The 18,509-nt window shown below is 39.3% G+C and overlaps 1 protein-coding gene and 2 long non-coding RNA genes across 5 annotated transcripts; 2 read left to right on the top strand and 1 right to left on the bottom strand.

Annotated features, from left to right (window-relative positions):
• Window positions 1-343: 343 nt before the first annotated feature.
• ELOB (elongin B) lies at window positions 344-8,832 on the top strand. 2 transcript variants are annotated; one of them, XM_085044534.1, is made up of 4 exons: window positions 344-464; window positions 3,113-3,247; window positions 7,775-7,883; window positions 8,641-8,832. In XM_085044534.1, exons 1-4 carry the CDS (start codon window positions 462-464, stop codon window positions 8,748-8,750), a joined length of 357 nt encoding a protein of 118 aa, XP_084900660.1. In that variant the 5' UTR covers window positions 344-461; the 3' UTR covers window positions 8,751-8,832. The 2 variants fall into 2 exon arrangements, with proteins under 2 accessions (XP_084900660.1, XP_084900659.1); XM_085044533.1 differs by having other exon boundaries at window positions 8,638-8,832.
• Window positions 8,833-12,059: 3,227 nt separating this feature from the next.
• On the bottom strand, window positions 12,060-17,877 carry LOC146423768 (uncharacterized). The gene is made up of 7 exons (XR_014847290.1): window positions 17,827-17,877; window positions 17,435-17,785; window positions 16,071-16,114; window positions 15,284-15,350; window positions 14,633-14,666; window positions 12,259-12,341; window positions 12,060-12,074 (listed from the first exon to the last, which is right to left on the bottom strand). It is a non-coding gene; the product is annotated as an uncharacterized LOC146423768 (long non-coding RNA).
• On the top strand, window positions 17,844-18,470 carry LOC146423767 (uncharacterized). Of its 2 annotated transcripts, XR_014847297.1 has the most exons (3): window positions 17,844-17,943; window positions 18,071-18,315; window positions 18,379-18,470. It is a non-coding gene; the product is annotated as an uncharacterized LOC146423767 (long non-coding RNA). The 2 variants fall into 2 exon arrangements; XR_014847296.1 differs by having other exon boundaries at window positions 18,071-18,470.
• Window positions 18,471-18,509: the final 39 nt, after the last annotated feature.

Raw genomic sequence — 18,509 nt, 5'->3', positions numbered from 1 at the left:
GGCAACCCCCCCAAAATTTCCCCAAAATCACCCAAAAAACCCCCAAAATCCCTCAAAATCCGCCCAAAAACCCCAAAATTCACCCAAAAACCCAAAAATCACCCGAAAAACCCAAGAAAACCCCTAAAGTTCCTCAAAATCAGCCCAAAAAACCCCCAAATTCACCCCAAAATCCCCTAAATTTCCCCCCAAATCCCCCAAATTCACCCCCCAAAGACCCCAAAAACCCCAAAATCCCCCAAAATCATCAAAATACCAAAAAATTTCCCCAAAAAAATCCCCAAAATCCCCAAATTCCCTCCCCAAAATGGCGCCGCGCCTTTCCCCCTCAAGATGTCTTCCCTCCCTGACCTTCCCAAGATGGCGGCCAATCTCGCGAGATTTCCCTCTCTACAGGCGCGCAGGCGCGGCCGCCGCGGGGGCCGCTGGGATCGCGGCGGACCGGCGCTGAGGGAGCCGCGATGGTGAGAGAGAAAAAAATAAAGATTTTTGGGGCTTTTTGGGGCTTTTTGGGGATTTTTCCCAATTCGGGGAAAAGCCAGGAATCCCTCGGGGTGGGAAAAGGTGGAAAAAATTCCTGAAATTCATGAAAATCCTTAAAAAAATCCTTAAAAATCCATCCCTCCCCCCCCCGGCGGGTTCCCCTCAGGGAGGCCTCGCCTTTAATTATGCAAATAAATGCTAATTTTATGCAAATCAGTCATTAAATTTGGCTCGCCACGCCCCTTCCGAGCTGGCCACGCCTTTTATTCATGAGCCACGCCTTTTGAAATGGAAATAAATCATTAATTTTGGGGTTTTTCAGCCCAAATTTGGGGCTCCGTGAGGGAAAAACACGAATTTTTGGCTTCAACTTGAGGGAAAATCCAAAAAATTTCACCCAAAAACTCCAAATTTGGGGATTCGTGAGGGAAAAACACGAATTTTTGGCTTCAAACTGAGGGAAAATCCAAAAAATTTCACCCAAAAACCCCAAATCTGGGGATCCGTGAGGGAAAATCGCAAAGTTTTGGCTTCAAATTGAGGGAAAATCCAAAAATTTCACCCAAAAAATCCCGAATTTTGGTCTCCGTGAGGGAAAAATCCAAATTTTTGGCTTCAAATTGAGAGAAAATCCCAAAATTTAATCCTAAAAAGGAGAAAATCCCAAAGTTTTGGCTTCAAATTGAGATAAAATCCCAAAAATTCCATAAATTTCACCCAAATATCCCAAAATTTGACCCTAAAGAGGAGAAAATCCCAAATTTTTGGCACCAAATTGAGGGAAAATCCCCAAAATTTCACCCAAAACCTCCAAATTTGGGTCTCCGTGAGGGAAAAACCCAAATTTTCGGCTTCAAATTGAAGGAAAATCCTCAAAATTCCACAAATTTCACACTTAAACCCCAAAATTTGATCCTAAAAAGGAAAAAATTCCCAAATTTTTGGCTCCAAATTGAGGGAAAATCCCCAAAATTTCTCCCAAAACCTCAAATTTGCCACCAAAATTTGCTTTTTTGGACAAAAAAACCCCAAAAATCAATGTTGGGAGATCCCAAAAAAATCAATTTTCGACAAATAAAATAAAAATATTTTATTTTTTACCCAATTTAGGATGTATTTCTGATGCTCAGACGCCACAAAACCACCATTTTCACCCCAAAAATCCCTTTTTTCCCCATAAATCATCAATAATTTCATTTTTAACCCAAATAATTTCATTTTTCACACAAATAATTTAATTTTTATTAAATTTAGGACGTTTTTCTGATGATCAGACGCCACAAAACCACCATTTTCACCCCAAAAATTCAGGTTTTTTTCCATAAATCATCAATAATTTCATTTTTCACATAAATAATTTAAATTTTCACATAAATAATTTGATTTTTTCCCATTTTTAGGACGTTTTTCTGATGCTCAAACGCCACAAAACCACCATTTTCACCCCAAAAAATCCATTTTTTCTCCATAAATCATCAATAATTTCATTTTTAACTAAAATAATTTCATTTTTCACCCAAATAATTTCATTTTTAACCTCAATAATTCCATTTTAACCCAAATAATTTCATTTTTTACCCAAATAATTTCATTTTTCACCCAAATAATTTCATTTTTATGTAAATTTAGGACGTTTTTCTGATGCTCAGACGCCACAAAACCACCATTTTCACCCCAAAAAATCCCTTTTTTCTCCATAAAACCTCAATAATTTCATTTTTCACCCAAATAATTTAATTTTTATTTAAATTTAGGATGTTTTTCTGATGATCAGACGCCACAAAACCACCATTTTCACCCCAAAAAATCAATTTTTTCTCCATAAATCATCAATAATTTCACTTTTCACATAAATAATTTAAATTTTCACACAAATAATTTAATTTTTATTAAATTTAGGACGTTTTTTTGATGCTCAGACGCCACAAAACCACCATTTTCACCCCAAAAATTCAATTTTTTCTTCATAAATCATCAATAATTTCACTTTTAACCCAAATAATTTCATTTTTCACCCAAATAATTTCATTTTTCACATAAATAATTTCTTTTTTCACCCAAGTAACTTTATTTTTACCACCATTTTCACCCCAAAAAATCCGTTTTTTTCCCCATAAATCATCAATAATTTGATTTTTCACCTCAATAATTTGATTTTTCACCCAAATAATCTGATTTTTTCCCATTTTTAGGATGTATTTTTGATGCTCAGATGCCACAAAACCACCATTTTCACCCCAAAAATTCAGTCTTTTATCCATAAACCATCAATAATTTCATTTTTCACCCAAATAATTTCATTTTTAACCCAAATAATTTCATTTTTATTAAATTTAGGATGTTTTTCTGATGATCAGACGCCACAAAACCACCATTTTCACCCCAAAAAATCAATTTTTTCTCCATAAATCATCAATAATTTCATTTTTCACCTCAATAATTTCATTTTTAACCCAAATAATCTGATTTTTTCCCATTTTTAGGACGTTTTTCTGATGCTCAGACGCCACAAAACCACCATTTTCACCCCAAAAAATCCGTTTTTTCTGCATAAATCATCAATAATTTCATTTTTCACATCAATAATTTCATTTTTCACCCAAATAATTTTATTTTTTCCCATTTTTAGGATGTTTTTCTGATGATCAGACGCCACAAAACCACCATTTTCACCGAAGCCAAGGAATCCTCCACAGTTCTGGAGCTGAAGAGGATTGTGCAGGGAATCCTGCATCGGCCGCCCCACGAGCAGAGACTCTACAAGGTGAAATTTGGGAATTTTTGGGAAAATTTGGGAATTTTGGGATTTTTTGGGGAATTTTGAGGGATTTTGGGGGAATTTTTGGGATTTTTTTGGGATTTTTTTGGGAATTTTCAGTGATTTTTTGGGGATTTTGGGGGATTTTTTGGGGATTTTTGGGGAATCCTGCATCGGCCACCCCACGAGCAGAGACTCTACAAGGTGAAATTTGGGGAAATTTGGGAAAATTTAGGAAAATTTGGGGATTTTCAGGAATTTTGAGGGATTTTGGGGGAATTTTTGGGATTTTTTGGGGATTTTTTTGGAATTTTTTGGTATTTTTTTGGATTTTTGGGGATTTTTTTTTGTATTTTTGGTGAATTTTCAGGGATTTTTTTTTAATTTTGGGGGAACTTTTGGGGATTTTTTTTTTTTATTTTTGGGGATTTTTTTGGGGATTTTTTTGGGAATTTTCAGTGATTTTTTGGGGATTTTTGGGAATCCTGCATCGGCCACCCCACGAGCAGAGACTCTAAAAGGTGGGAAATTTGGGGAAATTTGGGAATTTTGGGATTTTTTGGGGAATTTTGAGGGAATTTTTGGAGTTTTTCCATGATTTTTGGGGATTTTTTGGGGATTTTTTGGGGATTTTTTGGGGATTTTTTGGGGTTTTTTTTGTATTTTTGTGGATTTTTTTGATTTTTTTTTTTGGAATTTTTTTGTATTTTTGGGGATTTTTAAAAACTTTTTGGGGATTTTTTTGGGGTTTTTGTGGATTTTTTGGGGAATTTTTGGGAATTTTTGGGGAATTTTTTGGGAATTTTTGGGGATTTTTTGGAGAATTTTTGCATTTTTTGAGATTTTTTGAGGATTTTTAGGGATTTTTGAGGATTTTTTGAGGATTTTTTTGCATTTTTTGGGGATTTTTTTGTATTTTTGGGGATTTTTTGGGATTTTTGAGCATTTTTTGAGATTTTTTGAGGACTTTTTTGGGATTTTTTTGTATTTTTGGGGATTTTTTTGGTGGATTTTTGGTAGGAATTTTGGGGATTTTTTGGGCTTTTTTGAGGATTTTTTGGGGAAAATTTGGGAATTTTTTTTTTTGGAGGGATTTTGGGGATTTTTTAGGATTTTTCAGGGATTTTGGGGGGAGGGGATTTTTTTGCATTTTTGGGGATTTTTTTTGGATTTTTGGGGATTTTTTTGGGACTTTTTGGGGATTTTTTGGGGGTTTTTTTTGAAATTTCAGGGATTTTTGGGAATTTTCAGGGATTTTTTTGGGTTTTTTGGGGATTTTTGGGAATCCTGCATCGGCCACCCCACGAGCAGAGACTCTACAAGGTGAAATTTGGGAAAAAATTCAGATTTTTTGGGGAAATTTGGGAATTTTCAGGGATTTTTTGGGATTTTTTGAGGAATTTTTGGGAATTTTCACGGATTTTTTGGGATTTTTTTTGAAATTTCGGGGATTTTTTAGGTATTTTTGGGGATTTTTTTGAGATTTTTTTTGAATTTTTAGGGATTTTTTGGGATTTTTTTTGATTTTTGGGGAATTTTTTGGGGGATTTTTTGGAGATTTTTCAGGATTTCTTGGGGATTTTTTGAGTATTCTTTGGGGATTTTTGGAGGGAATTTTGGCTGATTTTCAGGGACTTTTAGGGATGTTTTTGGATTTTGTGGGATTTTTTTTTTTATTTTTGGGGATTTTTAAAATTTTGGGGGAATTTTCAGGGATTTTTTTGGGGAACTTGTGAGGAAATCGGGATGATTTTGGGGAATTTTGGGGATTTGGGGGGATTTAAGGAGAGATTTTTGGGTGTTTTGGGAATATTTCAGGATAAATTTTCCCATTTTTCCCATTTTTTCCCATTTTTGCCCATTTTCATGCCAATCAGGAGATATTTTTAGGAACATTTTAGGACAATTTCCAGCTGATTTTTCTCATTTTTTCCCCATTTCGCCCCATTTTTTCCCATTTTTTTCCCCATTTTTCCCATTTTTTCCCATTTTTTCCCCATTTTTCCCTCCCACACCACCCAAGACATTTTTCCCCAACCAGGTGACATTTTTTACTCTAAATTTTCCCAATTTTCCTGTTTTTCTCCCCATTTTTAGGACAACCAACTGCTAGTTTTAGGACAATTTCCAGCTGATTTTCCCCATTTTTTCCCATTTTTTTCCATTTTTTCACCATTTTTTCCCCATTTTTTACCATTTTTTCACCATTTTTCCCCCATTTTTTCCCACTTTTCCCCATTTTTTCCCATTTTTTTCCATTTTTTCACCTCCCACACCAACCCATTGATATTTCTCCACCCAGAAAATATTTTTTAGGATAATTCCAATCTAAATTTTCCCATTTTTCCCATTTTTCTCCCCATTCCAGGATGACCAGAAGCTATTTTTATGAACATTTTGAGCTGATTTTTCCCATTTTTCCCCATTTTTTCCCATTTTTTTCCATTTTTTTCCCATTTTTTCCCATTTTTTCCCCATTTTCATTCCAATCAAGTGATATTTTTAGGAACATTTTAGGCTCATTTTTCCCATTTTTTCCCCATTTTTTCCCATTTTTCCCAATTTCTCCCAATTTTTCCCAATTTTCCCCCATTTTTTCCCATTTTTTTCCCATTTTCAGGACGATCAGGGAGTATTTTAATGAACATTTTGAGCTGATTTTTCCCATTTTTCCCCATTTTTTCCTCATTTTTCCCCATTTTTTCCCATTTTTCTCCATTTTTTCCCATTTTTTCCCATTTTCATTCCAATCAAGTGATATTTTTAGGAACATTTTAGGCTCATTTTTCCCATTTTTTCCCATTTTTTCCCATTTTTCCCCATTTTTTCCTCATTTTTCCCCATTTTTTTCCATTTTTTTCCCATTTTTTTCCCATTTTTCCCCATTTTTTCCACATTTTTTCCACATTTTTTCCCAATTTTTCCCCATTTTTTCCCATTTTTTCCCCATTTTTCCCCATTTTTTCCCATTTTTCCCCCATTTTTTCTCCTCCCAAGACTCTGTGGAGATATTTCCCCACCCAGATGACATTTTTTATTATAAATTTTCCCAATTTTTCCCCGTTTTTTTCCCATTTTTTTCCCATTTTCAGGTCAATCAGGAGATATTTTTAGGAACATTTTAGGCTCATTTTCCCCATTTTTTCCCATTTTTTCTCATTTTTTCCCATTTTTTCCATTTTTTTCCCATTTTTTCCCCATTTTTTCCCATTTTTCCCAATTTCTCCCAATTTTCCCCCATTTTTTCCCATTTTTTTCCCATTTTCAGGACGATCAGGGAGTATTTTAATGAACATTTTGAGCTGATTTTTCCCATTTTTTCCCATTTTTTCCCATTTTTTTTCCATTTTTTCCCCATTTTTTCCCCATTTTTTCCCCATTTTTTCCCATTTTTCCCCATTTTTTCCCATTTTTTCCCAATTTTCCCCATTTTTTCCCATTTTTTCCCATTTTTTCCCATTTTTTTCCCTTTTCATGACAATCAGGAGATATTTTTAGGAACATTTTAGGCTGATTTTTCCCATTTTTCCCCATTTTTTCCCAATTTTTCCCCATTTTTCCCATTTTTTCCCATTTTTTCCCCATTTTTTCCCCATTTTTTCTCTCCCACACCACCCAAGACATTTTTCCCCAACCAGAAGATATTTTTTAATTATAAATTTTCCCATTTTTCCCGTTTTTCTCCCCATTCCAGGATGATCAGGAGATATTTTTAGAAACATTTTCCCCATTTTTTTCCCATTTTTTCCCATTTTTTCCCATTTTTTCCCATTTTTTCCCATTTTTTCCCCATTTTTTCCCCATTTTCCCCCCATTATCCCCATTTTTTCTCCCATTTTTTCCCATTTTTTCCACATTTTTTCCCCATTTTTCCCCATTTTTCCCTTTTTTTTCCCTTTTCATGACAATCAGGAGATATTTTTAGGAACATTTCAGTCTAAATTTTCCCATTTTTCCCATTTTTCTCCCCATTTCCAGGACAATCAGGTGATATTTTAATGAACATTTTGAGCTGATTTTTCCCATTTTTTCCCATTTTTTCCCATTTTTTCCCATTTTTTCCCCATTTTTTCTCTCCCACACCCCCCATTGATATTTCTCCACCCAGAAGATATTTTTTAGGATAATTCCAATCTAAATTTTCCCATTTTTCCCATTTTTCTCCCCAATTCCAGGACGACCAGGAGATATTTTTATGACAATTTTGAGCTAAATTTTCCCATTTTTTCCCATTTTTTCCCATTTTCTCCCCATTTTTTCACCTCCCATGACCATCAGTGGATATTTCCCCAACCAGAAGATATTTTTTAATTATAAATTTTCCCATTTTTCCCATTTTTCTCCCCATTTCCAGGACGACCAGAAGCTATTTTTATGACAATTTTGAGCTAAATTTTCCCATTTTTTCCCATTTTCTCCCCATTTTTTCACCTCCCATGACCATCAGTGGATATTTTACCAACCAGAACATATTTTTAATGAACATTTGATTACAAATTTTCCCATTTTTTGGTGTTTTCTCCCCATTTCCAGGATGACCAGCTGCTGGATGACTCCAAGACTCTTGGCGACTGTGGATTCACCAGTCAGACTGCTCGGCCCCAGGCGCCTGCAACCGTGGGGCTGGCATTGAGTAATGGGGGTGAGGAGGGAATTTTGGGATTTTTGGGAGTTTTGGGATTTTTTTGGGATTTTTTTTGGGTTTTTTTTGGGTTTTTTTGGATGATTTTTGGGGATTTTTTCGAATTTTCGGGGATTTTTTTTGAATTTTCGGGGATTTTTGGGGATTTTTTTGGTATTTTTCAGGGATTTTTTTGTTGTTTGTTGGGATTTTGGGGGATTTTTGGGGATTTTGGGGGGATTTTGGGAGATTTTGGGGTCCATAAATGGGATTTTGGGGCATTTTGGGGGAATTTGGGGCATTTTGGGATCTCTAAATGGGATTTTTGGGGGATTTTGGGTCATTTTTGGCGAGGCATCTGCAACCGTGGGGCTGGCACTCAGTAATGGGGGTAAGATGGGGAATTTTGGGATTTTGGGGGATTTTGGGATTTTTTGGGATTTTTTGGGATGATTTTTGGATGATTTTTGGGGATTTTTTTGAATTTTCGGGGATTTTTTTGAGGATTTTTTTGGATTTTTGGGGATTTTTTCAGAATTTTTTAAAATTTTTTTCGGATTTTTTTAGTTGTTTGTAGGGATTTTTGGGGATTTGGGGGATTTTTGGGGGATTTTGGGGAGGTTTGGGATCTTTAAAGTGGATTTTTGGGGAATTTCTGTCATTTCTTGGGCGATTTTCTTCATTTTTTCGCCAAAATTTGTCGTTTTTTCCCCTTTTCCCACCCAAATTTTTTCCCCCCGCCCCTCCCCCACCCTCCCCTCCCCCCTTTTTCCAGAAGATTCCTTCGAGGGTCTCCGGATTGAACCTTTTTCCAGCCCCCCTGAGCTACCGGATGTCATGAAGCCTCAAGACTCCACTGGAGCCACAACTGACCCTCCCCTGCCCTGAATTTGGGGAAAATTCGGGAGATTTTGGGAAAATTTGGGGAAAATTTTGGAAAATTCGGGGAAATTTTGGGATTTTTTGGGGATTTTTGGGGAATTTTAGGGGATTTTTGGGGGATTTTGAGGAATTTTGGGGGATTTTGGGGGATTTTTGGGGGAAATTTTGGCCACACTGACCCTCCCCTGCCTTGAATTTGGGGGAAATCCGGGAGATTTTGGGAAAATTTGGGAGATTTTGGGAAAATTTGGGAATTTTCGGGGATTTTTGGGGAATTTCAGGGGATTTTTGGGGATTTTTTGGGGGAATTTTGGCCACACTGACCTTCCCCTGCCCTGAATTTGGGGGAAATTCGGGAGATTTTGGGAAAATTTGGGAGATTTTGGGAAAATTTGGGGAAAATTCAGGAAAATTTGGGAAAATTTGGGGAATTTTTAGGGATTTTTGGGGGATTTTGGGGGATTTTTGGGGGAAATTTTGGCCACACTGACCCTCCCCTGCCCTGAATTTGGGGGAAATTCGGGAGATTTTGGGAAAATTCGGGAGATTTTGGGAAAATTTGGAAATTTTCGGGGATTTTTGGGGGATTTTGAGGAATTTTGGGTGATTTTGGGGGAATTTCAGGGGATTTTTGGGGATTTTTTGGGGGATTTTTGGGGATTTTTGGGGGAATTTTGGCCACAACTGACCCTCCCCTGCCCTGAATTTGGGGGAAATTCGGGAGATTTTGGGAAAATTCGGGAGATTTTGGGAAAATTTGGGAATTTTCGGGGATTTTTGGGGAATTTTGAGGAATTTTGGGGGATTTTTTGGGGAATTTTGGGGGAATTTTGTGGAATTTTGGGAAATTTCGGGGAAAATTTGGAAAATTTTTTGGATTTTTTGGGGGAATTTTGGGGTTTTTTTTAATTTTGGGGGATTTTGGGGGATTTTGAGAAAATTTGGGGAAAATCTGGGAATTTTTTGGGATTTTTGGGAATTTTAGGGGGTTTTGGGGGATTTTTTTGAATTTTGGGGGATTTTGGGAAAATTTGGGGAAAATCTGGGAAATTTTTGGGATTTTTGGGGATTTTCGGGGGAATTTTGGGGTGAGGGGAGAAAAGTTGTTTCCCAAAAAAAAAATAAAAAGTTCCTGGCGACAGTTTTGGGTTTGCTGAGTGGATTTTGGGGGAATTTTGGGAAATTTGGGGGTCCTGAAGTGAATTTGGGGTTCCTGGAATGAATTTTGGGAGAATTTGGGGGAAATTTTGAGGTTCTGGGGGGAATTTTAGGAGGAATTTGGAGTCCTAAAATGAAATTTTGGGGAATTTTGGGAGTCCTGGAATAAATTTGGGGGAATTTTGGGATTTGGATCTCCTGAGTGAATTTTTGGGGAATTTTGGGGAGATTTGGGAGTCCTTAAGTGACTTTTGGGGAAATTTGGGGTTCCTGGAGTAAATTTTGGGGGAAATTTGGGGAACTTTGGGGATCCTGGAGGAGATTTTTGGGGGGTTTTGGGGGAATTTGGGGTTCCTGGAGTGAATTTGGGCAAAATTTGGGGAAAATTTGGGGAATTTTGGGTGGTTCTCAGTGAATTTGGGGGGAATTTTGGGGGAATTTGGGAAGAATTTAGGAGTTTCAAGTGAATTTAGGTAGAAATTTGGGGGATTTTGGGGATCCTGGAGTGAATTTTGGGAGGTTTTTGGGGTTCTGAGTGAATTTTGGGGGGATTTTGGGATCCTGGAGGGGATTTTGGGAGGAATTCAGGGGTCTTGGAGTGAATTTTTGGGGGAATTTTGGAGGTTCTGGAGTGAATTTTTTTGGGGAATTTGGAGTCCTGGAGTGGATTTGGTAGAAATTTTGGGGGAAATTTGGGGGTTTTGGAGTGGATTTTGGTGAATTTGGGAGGAATTTAGGAGTTTTAAGTGAATTTGGGGAGAAATTTGGGGGATTTTGGGGATCCTGGAGTGAATTTGGGGGGAATTTTCGGGAAATTTTGAGATCCTGGAGTGAATCTGGGAGAAATTTTGGGGGAATTTGGGGTCCTGAAGGGGATTTTGGGGGAAATTTGGGGATCCAGGAGTAGATTTTGGGGGAAATTTGGGGAATTTTGGGAATCCTGGAGTGAATCTGGGGGAGAATTTTGGGGGAATTTGTTGTTCCTGAGTGAATTTTGGGGAAATTTTGGGGAATTTTGGGGAAACCTGGAAGGAATTTTGGGACTTCTGATTGAATTTTGGGGAAATTTTGGGCTCCTGGTGTGAATTTTTGATAATTTTGGAGCTTTCAGGTGAATTCTGAATATTCCAAATCACCAAATATTTTAAATTTTGGGAGAAAATTTTGGGAAAGAATTTTAGAAGAAAACTTTGGAAGAAAATTTTGGGAGAAAAAATTTTAGGAGAAAATATTTTGGGAGAAAATTTTAGGAGAAAATTTTGGGAAAAATTTTGGGGAGAAAATTTTGGGAGAAAATTTTGGGAGAAAATATTTTAGGAGAAAATATTTTGGGACAAAATTTTAGGAGAAAATTGGGAGAAAATATTTTAGGAGAAAATTTTGGGAGAAAATTTTAGGAAAATATTTTAGGAGAAATTTTGGGGAGAAAATTTTGGGAGAAAATTTTGGGAGAAAATTTTGGGAAAAAATTTTGGGAGAAAATATTTTGGGACAAAATTTTAGGAGAAAATTTTGGGAGAAAATTTTAGGAGAAAATATTTTGGGAGAAAATTTTGGGAGAAAATTTTGGGAAAAAATCTTAGAAGAAAATTTTGGGAGAAAATATTTTGGGAGAAAACTTTGGGAGAAAATATTTTGGGAAAATATTTTAGGAGAAAACTTTGGAAGAAAATTTTAGGAGAAAATTTTGGGAGAAAATTTTAGGAAAATATTTTAGGAGAAAATTTTGGGAGAAAATATTTTAGGACAAAATTTTAGGCGAAAATTTCAGGAAAAAATTTTCTCCCAAAATTCCGAATTTCCCACAATTATTTTAAGGGCAAAAAAAATCCCGAAAGGAAATTTTTTTTTTGGGGTGACATTTGTGGATTTTTCGGTCCAAAATCCTCCCCGGAAGTTGAACCTCCCAAGCTCCTCCCCCTTCCCTAAGCCACGCCCCCTTCCCCACAAACCACGCCCACCCACAAGCCACGCCCCCAATGACTCTCAGGCCACGCCCACCGGATTTTTGGGTTGTTTTAATGTAAACCAGAGCGCGGAGCGGAACCGGAAGGGGGCGGGGCTTGGGGAGGAGCAAGGGGCGGGGCCAGGCGGGGAGGGGGCGGGGCTTAGAGAGGAGTGGGCGTGGCTTGAGCAGGAAAAGGGGGCGGGGCTTGAGTCGGGGGGGCGGAGCTTCGGAGCTGCAAGAGAACAGAGCGGTGAGGTGGGGGAGGCCCCACAGCGCCCCCTAGCGGCCGGGAGGACCCAGGAGGTTTTTTTTTATTTTTTGGACCTTAAAGAGTCCAAATTTTGGGGTTTTTTTGGGGCTGAAATTTTTTTTGGGGGGGTTCAGCCCCTCCCCCCACCCCACACCTACCAACTCCGAGGGTCGCTGGGATTGGGTGGCGCCGGCGGTGGGGGGAGGGGTCGGGGTGAGGCCGGAGTGACCCCTGGGTGACCCTAGAGTGACCCCAAAGGGACCTCTGAATGACCCCAAAGTGACCCCTGGGTGACCCTAAAGTGACCCCAAAGGGACCCAAACCCCAGAGTGACCCTAAGGTGACCTCAGGTGACCCCAAGGTGACCCCAAGGGACCCAAAAACCCCAAAATGACCACCAGGGTGACCCTAAGGTGACCCCAAAGTGACCCCTAGGTGACCCCATGGATGAGCTTCAAGTGACCCCAAAAATTACCCCAAAGTGACCCTAAATTGACCCTAAAATGACCCCAGAAATGACCCCAAAGTGACCCAAAAATGACCCTAAATTGACCCCGAAGTGACCCCAAAAGTGACCCTAAAATGACCCCAAACTGACCCCAAAAGTGACCCCAAAGTGACCCTAAAAGGACCCAAAAGTGACCCCAAAGTGACCCTAAATTGACCCCAAAGTTGACCCTAAAATGACCCAAAATGACCATAAATTGACCCCAAAAATTACCCCAAAGTGACCCAAAAATGACCCTAAATGACCCTAAAATGGCCCTAAATTGACCCCAAAAATTACCCCAAAATGACCCAAAATTGACCCCAAAAATTACCCCAAAGTGACCCTAAAATGACCCAAAATTGACCCTAAAATGACCCAAAATTGACCCCAAAACCCCCCAAACCACCCAAAGCTCATCCAGAACCACCTGAGTTCCCAAAATCCAATTTCCTGCCCCAAATTTGACCCAAAATGGGACTTTCCACCCCAAAAATGGACATTTTCACCCCAAAACTGGACATTTTCACCCCAAAATCCACCCAAATTCCATCCCCAAACTGAGCCTTTTCCGCACCCAAAATTGGACATTTTCACCCCAAATTACAACCCAAAAACTGGACATTTCCAGACCAAAATTCTGTCCCTAAATTGGGGATTTCCAGCCTCAAATCCACCCCCAAAACTCGACATTTTCACCCAAAACTGGACATTTCCACCCCAAAATCTGCCACTAAATAAGGAATTTTCACCCAAAACTCGACATTTCCACCCCAAAACTGAGCATTTCACATCCCCAAAACAGCATTTTAACCCCAAATTCCACCCAAAATCCACCCAAAATTGGACATTTTGACCCAAAATTGGATATTTTGACCCAAAATTGGACATTTCCACCCCAAATTCTGCCCCAAAATGGGATATTTCCACCCAAAACTGGACATTATCACCCAAAATTGGATATTTTGACCCAAAACTAGACATTTTCACCCAAAACTGGACATTTTCACCCGAAATTCCACCCAAATCACCCCTAAATTGGACATTTCCACCCAAAATTCAACATTTCTACCTAAAATTGGACATTTCCACCCCAAATTCTGCCCCAAAATTGGACATTTTCACCCCAAAACTGGACAGTTTCACCCAAAATTGCTCCTTTTCACCCCAAAACTAGAGATTTCGACCCAAAACTGGACATTTTCACCCAAAATTGGACATTTCCACCCAAAACTGGACATTTTCACCCCAAAATTCCACCCAAACTGTCCCTAAATTGGGTATTTTCACCCCAAAATTGGACATTTTGACCCAAAACTGGATGTTTCCACCCCAAAACTTGACATTTCCACCCCAAATTCCACCCAAAATCACCCCAAAACTGGACATTTTCACCCCACATTAGACATTTCCACCCAAAATTGGACATTTTGACCCCAAAACTGAGCGTTTTCACCCCAAATTCCACCCAAAACCACCCCAAAGTTGGATGTTTTCACCCAAAATTGAACATTTTTGACCCAAAATTGGACATTTCCACCCCAAAACTAGACATTTCCACCCCAAATTCTCCCCCAAAACTGGACGTTTTCACCCCAAAATTGGACAATTTTGACCCAAAACTACACATTTTCACCCCAAAATTGAACATTTCCACCCCAAAACTGGACATTTTGACCCCAAATTGGACATTTTCACCCCAAAATCCACCCCCAAAATTGGACATTTCCACCCAAAACTGGATGTTTTCACCCAAAACTGCACATTTTACCCAAAATCGCTCCTTTTCACCCCAATTTCTGCCCCAAAATCAGCCCCAAAACTGGACATTTTCACCCAAAATTGAACATTTTGACCCAAAATTGGACATTTTGACCCAAAACTTGACATTTCCACCCCAAAATTGGGTATTTTCACCCCAAATTCCACCCAAAATCAGCCCAAAATTTGACGTTTTCACCCAAAATTGCACATTTTGACCCCAAAAGTGGCCATTTTGACCCAAAATTGGACGTTTTCACCCCAAATTTCTGCCCCAAACTCACCCTGGGCCCTCTGGGCTCTGCTGCCCCACAGATCCTGCAATGGGGCAAAGGTCAAAGCCCCAAAATCCCCCAAATTCCACCCAAAAATCCACCCAAAAATCCCCCAAATTCCACCCAAAAGTCCCCCAAAAATCCACCCAAAATCCCCCAAAAATCCACCCAAAAATCGCTATTTTCAGCCCCAAAACTGAGCATTTTTGGCCTAAAAACCACCTTGAAATCGACCCTAAAATAGGTGTTTTTACCCCAAAATCGACCCCAAAAAATCAGGTTTTTTACCCCAAAATTTACCCCAAAAATGGACATTTTTATCCTAAAATCCACCCTCAAAAAGAGCATTTTTAACCCCAAAATCCACCCCCAAAATGGGCTTTTTTTAATCCCAAATTCACCCCCAAAACTGGGAATTTTCCACCCCTAAAACTGGACATTTTCACCCCAAAATTCCACCCAAAAATGGCATTTTTAACCCCAAAATTCCACCCAAAACCTGGGAATTTTAACCCAAAAATCCAACCCCAAAACTGGACGTTTTCACCCCAAAATCCACCCCAAAATCCGGAATTTTCCACCCCAAAATCCGGAATTTTCCACCCCAAAATGAGGAATTTTTCACCCCAAACCACAAACCCCAAAATTAGGTGTTTTTACCCCAAAATCTGCCCTCAGACTGAGCGTTTCCATCCCAAAATCCACCTGCAAACTCAGCGTTTTCACCCTAAAATTCACCCCCAAAATTGGTAGTTTTAACCCCAAAAATGGGCTTTTTTTATCCCAAAATTCACCCCCAAAATTGGGATTTTTTCACCCAAATCCACCCCCAAAATTGGATTTTTTATCCCAAAATTCACCCCCAAAATTGGGATTTTTTACCCCAAAATGGACATTTTTTTATCCCAAATTCACCCCCAAAATTGGATTTTTTCACCCAAATTCACCCCCAAAACGGGATTTTTTAACCCCAAATTCACCCCCAAAATGGGCATTTTTTACCCCAAAATTCACCCCCAAAAATGGGATTTTTTATCCCAAATTCCACCCCCAAAATATGACATTTTTACCCCAAATTTTACCCCCCAAATCCACCAAACTGAGTGTTTTTAACCCCAAAAATCCACCCAAAAAATGACATTTTTCACCCCAAAACCAAACCTAAAATCCTCCCCAAAACTGGGAATTTTTACCCCAAAATCCTCCCAAAAAATGGGAATTTTTACCCCAAAATTGGGAATTTTTACCCCAAAATCCTCCCCAAAGTTAAGTATTTTTTACCCCAAAATCCTCCCAAAAAATGGGAATTTTTACCCCAAAATCCTCCCAAAAAATGGGAATTTTTACCCCAAAATTGCTCATTTTCACCCCAAATTTCACATTTTTCACCTTCCCCACCAATCCCACCCCAAATTGGGTATTTTTCCCCCAAAACGATGAATTTTACCCCAAAATTCCCCGAATTTCCGCTCAGAGGTCAGCGAGGAGTTCCTGAAATTTTGGGACAAGTTGGGATCCCAAAAATGGCAAAATTCACCCCAAAAAAGCCACAAATTCACCCCAAATTGACCCAAATTTTACCCCAAAATTGTCCCCAAAATTGGGTTTTTTTAACCCAAAATTCTCCTTTAAATTGGGAATTTTAAGCCTAAAATTGAGTATTTTTAACCCAAAAATTTATGCACAAAATGGGAATTTTTAACCCCAAAATTCTCCCCAAAAATGGATTTTTTTAACCCAAAATTCTCCTTGAAATTGGGAAATTTAACCCTTAAAATTCTCCCTCAAATTGGGTGTTTTTAACCCAAAAATTTACACAGAAAATGGGAATTTTTAACCCAAAAATTTATACAGAAAATGGGAATTTTTAACCTAAAATTTTCCCTCAAACTGAGTGTTTTTAACCCAAAAATTGACCCCAAAAATGGATGTTTTTAACTACGAATTTAACTTGGAAATTAGGAGATTTTAACCCAAAATTTACCCAAAAATTGGGAATTTTAACCCAAAATTTACCCCAAAAAATGGGAATTTTAACCCCAAAAATGGGAATTTCAACCCCAAAAATGGCATTTTTAAGCCCAAAATGTTACCCAAAACTTAGAATTTTAACCCCCAAATCCAACCCCAAAACTAGATGTTTTCACCCCAAAATTCCACCCAAAAACTGGAATTTTAACCCCAAAATTCTACCCAAAACCTGGGAATTTTAACCCAAAAATCCAACCCCAAAACTTAGGAATTTTAACCCTAAAACTGGACATTTTCACCCCAAAATTCCACCCAAAAATGACATTTTTAACCCCAAATTCCACCCCAAAAAATGGGAATTTTAACCCAAAATTTTACCCAAAAGTGGACATTTTCACCCCAAAATTCCACCCGAAAATGATATTTTTAACCCCAAAAATTTTACCCAAAAAAGTCATTTTTAACCCAAAATTCCACCCAACACCTGGGAATTTTCCACCCAAAAAATGGGAATTTTAACCCAAAATTTTACCCAAAATTGGACATTTTCACCCCAAAATTCCACCCGAAAATGGTCCTTTTAACCCCAAATTTCCACCCCAAAAATGGCATTTTGAACCCCAAAATATAACCCAAAACTTAGGAATTTGAACCCAAAAATCCAACCCCAAAACTGGAATTTTTCACCCCAAAATTTTACCCAAAAAAGGCATTTTTAACCCCAAAATTCCACCCGAAAACTGGGAATTTTCCACCCAAAATTCCAGAATTTTCCACCCCAAGCCCCGCCCACCCCGCAGGCCCCGCCCCTTTCCCCAGGCCACGCCCCTCGGCTCTCACCTCCGCCAATCAGGTGCAGGGGGAGGAGCCAAACCCGGAAGTCGCTGGTGCGGCGAGGGGCGGGGCTTCGGCCTTGGCCACGCCCACCGAGGGGCTGAAAACCCCAATTTTGGGGTAAAAACCCCAATTTTTGGGGCTAAAAACCCCAATTTTGGGGTCGGGATGGAGCGGGTTGGGGTTGGGAACCTCCAGTTTGGGGAGAAAACCCCAGAAATTGGGAAAATTGGGGAAATTCGGAACCAAACCCTCCCAGTTTGGGGAGAAAAACCCCAAATTTGGGATCCAACCCTCCCAGTTTGGGGACAAACCTTCCCAGTTTGGGACCAAAACCTCCCAGTTTGGGACCAAAACCTCCCAGTTCAGGACAAACTCTCCCAGTTTGGGACCAAAACCTCCCAATTTGGACTTAAACCATCCCAGTTAGGTTCCAACCATCCCAGTTTGGGGCTAAACTCTCCCAGTTTGGGACCAAAACCATCCCAGTTTGGACTTAAACCATCCCAGTTTGAGTTCCAACCATCCCAGTTTGGGACCAAAACCCCCAAAATTTGGGCTCAGACCATCCCAGTTTGACTTCCAACCTTCCCAGTTTTAGGACAAACCATCCCAGTTTGGGGCTAAACTCTCCCAGTTTAGGACCAAAACCCCCAAATTTGGGATCCAACCATCCCAGTTTGAGTTCCAACCATCCCAGTTTGGGACCAAACCCATCCCAGTTTGAGGACAAACCATCCCAGTTTGGGGCTAAACTCTCCCAGTTAGGTTCCAACCATCCCAGTTTGAGTTCCAACCTTCCCAGTTTGGGGCTAAACTCTCCCAGTTTGGACTTAAACCATCCCAGTTAGGTTCCAACCTTCCCAGTTTGAGTTCCAACCATCCCAGTTAGGGACCAAAACCTCCCAGTTTGGACCAAAACCATCCCAGTTTGGGGCTAAACCTCCCAGTCTGGGGCTTAAACCATCCCAGTTAGGGTTCCAACAATCCCAGTTTGAGGACAAACCATCCCAGTTTGAGTTCCAACCATCCCAGTTTGACTCCCAACCATCCCAGTTTGACTCCCAACCATCCCAGTTTG

The sequence above is a fragment of the Lichenostomus cassidix genome, unplaced genomic scaffold, assembly GCF_008360975.1.
Source record: "Lichenostomus cassidix isolate B80296 unplaced genomic scaffold, HeHo_3.0 HiC_scaffold_36, whole genome shotgun sequence".
Lineage (NCBI taxonomy): Eukaryota > Metazoa > Chordata > Aves > Passeriformes > Meliphagidae > Lichenostomus > Lichenostomus cassidix.
This window is presented reverse-complemented; position numbering and strand designations above follow the sequence as displayed.

Excerpts from the sequence above, each read along its gene's own strand:
- ELOB (XM_085044533.1), top strand. Across the intron at positions 3,248-7,774 it reads ACGAGCAGAGACTCTACAAG|GATGACCAGCTGCTGGATGA; the intron begins GTGAAATTTGGG and ends CCCCATTTCCAG. Across the intron at positions 7,884-8,637 it reads GCTGGCATTGAGTAATGGGG|AAGATTCCTTCGAGGGTCTC; the intron begins GTGAGGAGGGAA and ends CCCTTTTTCCAG.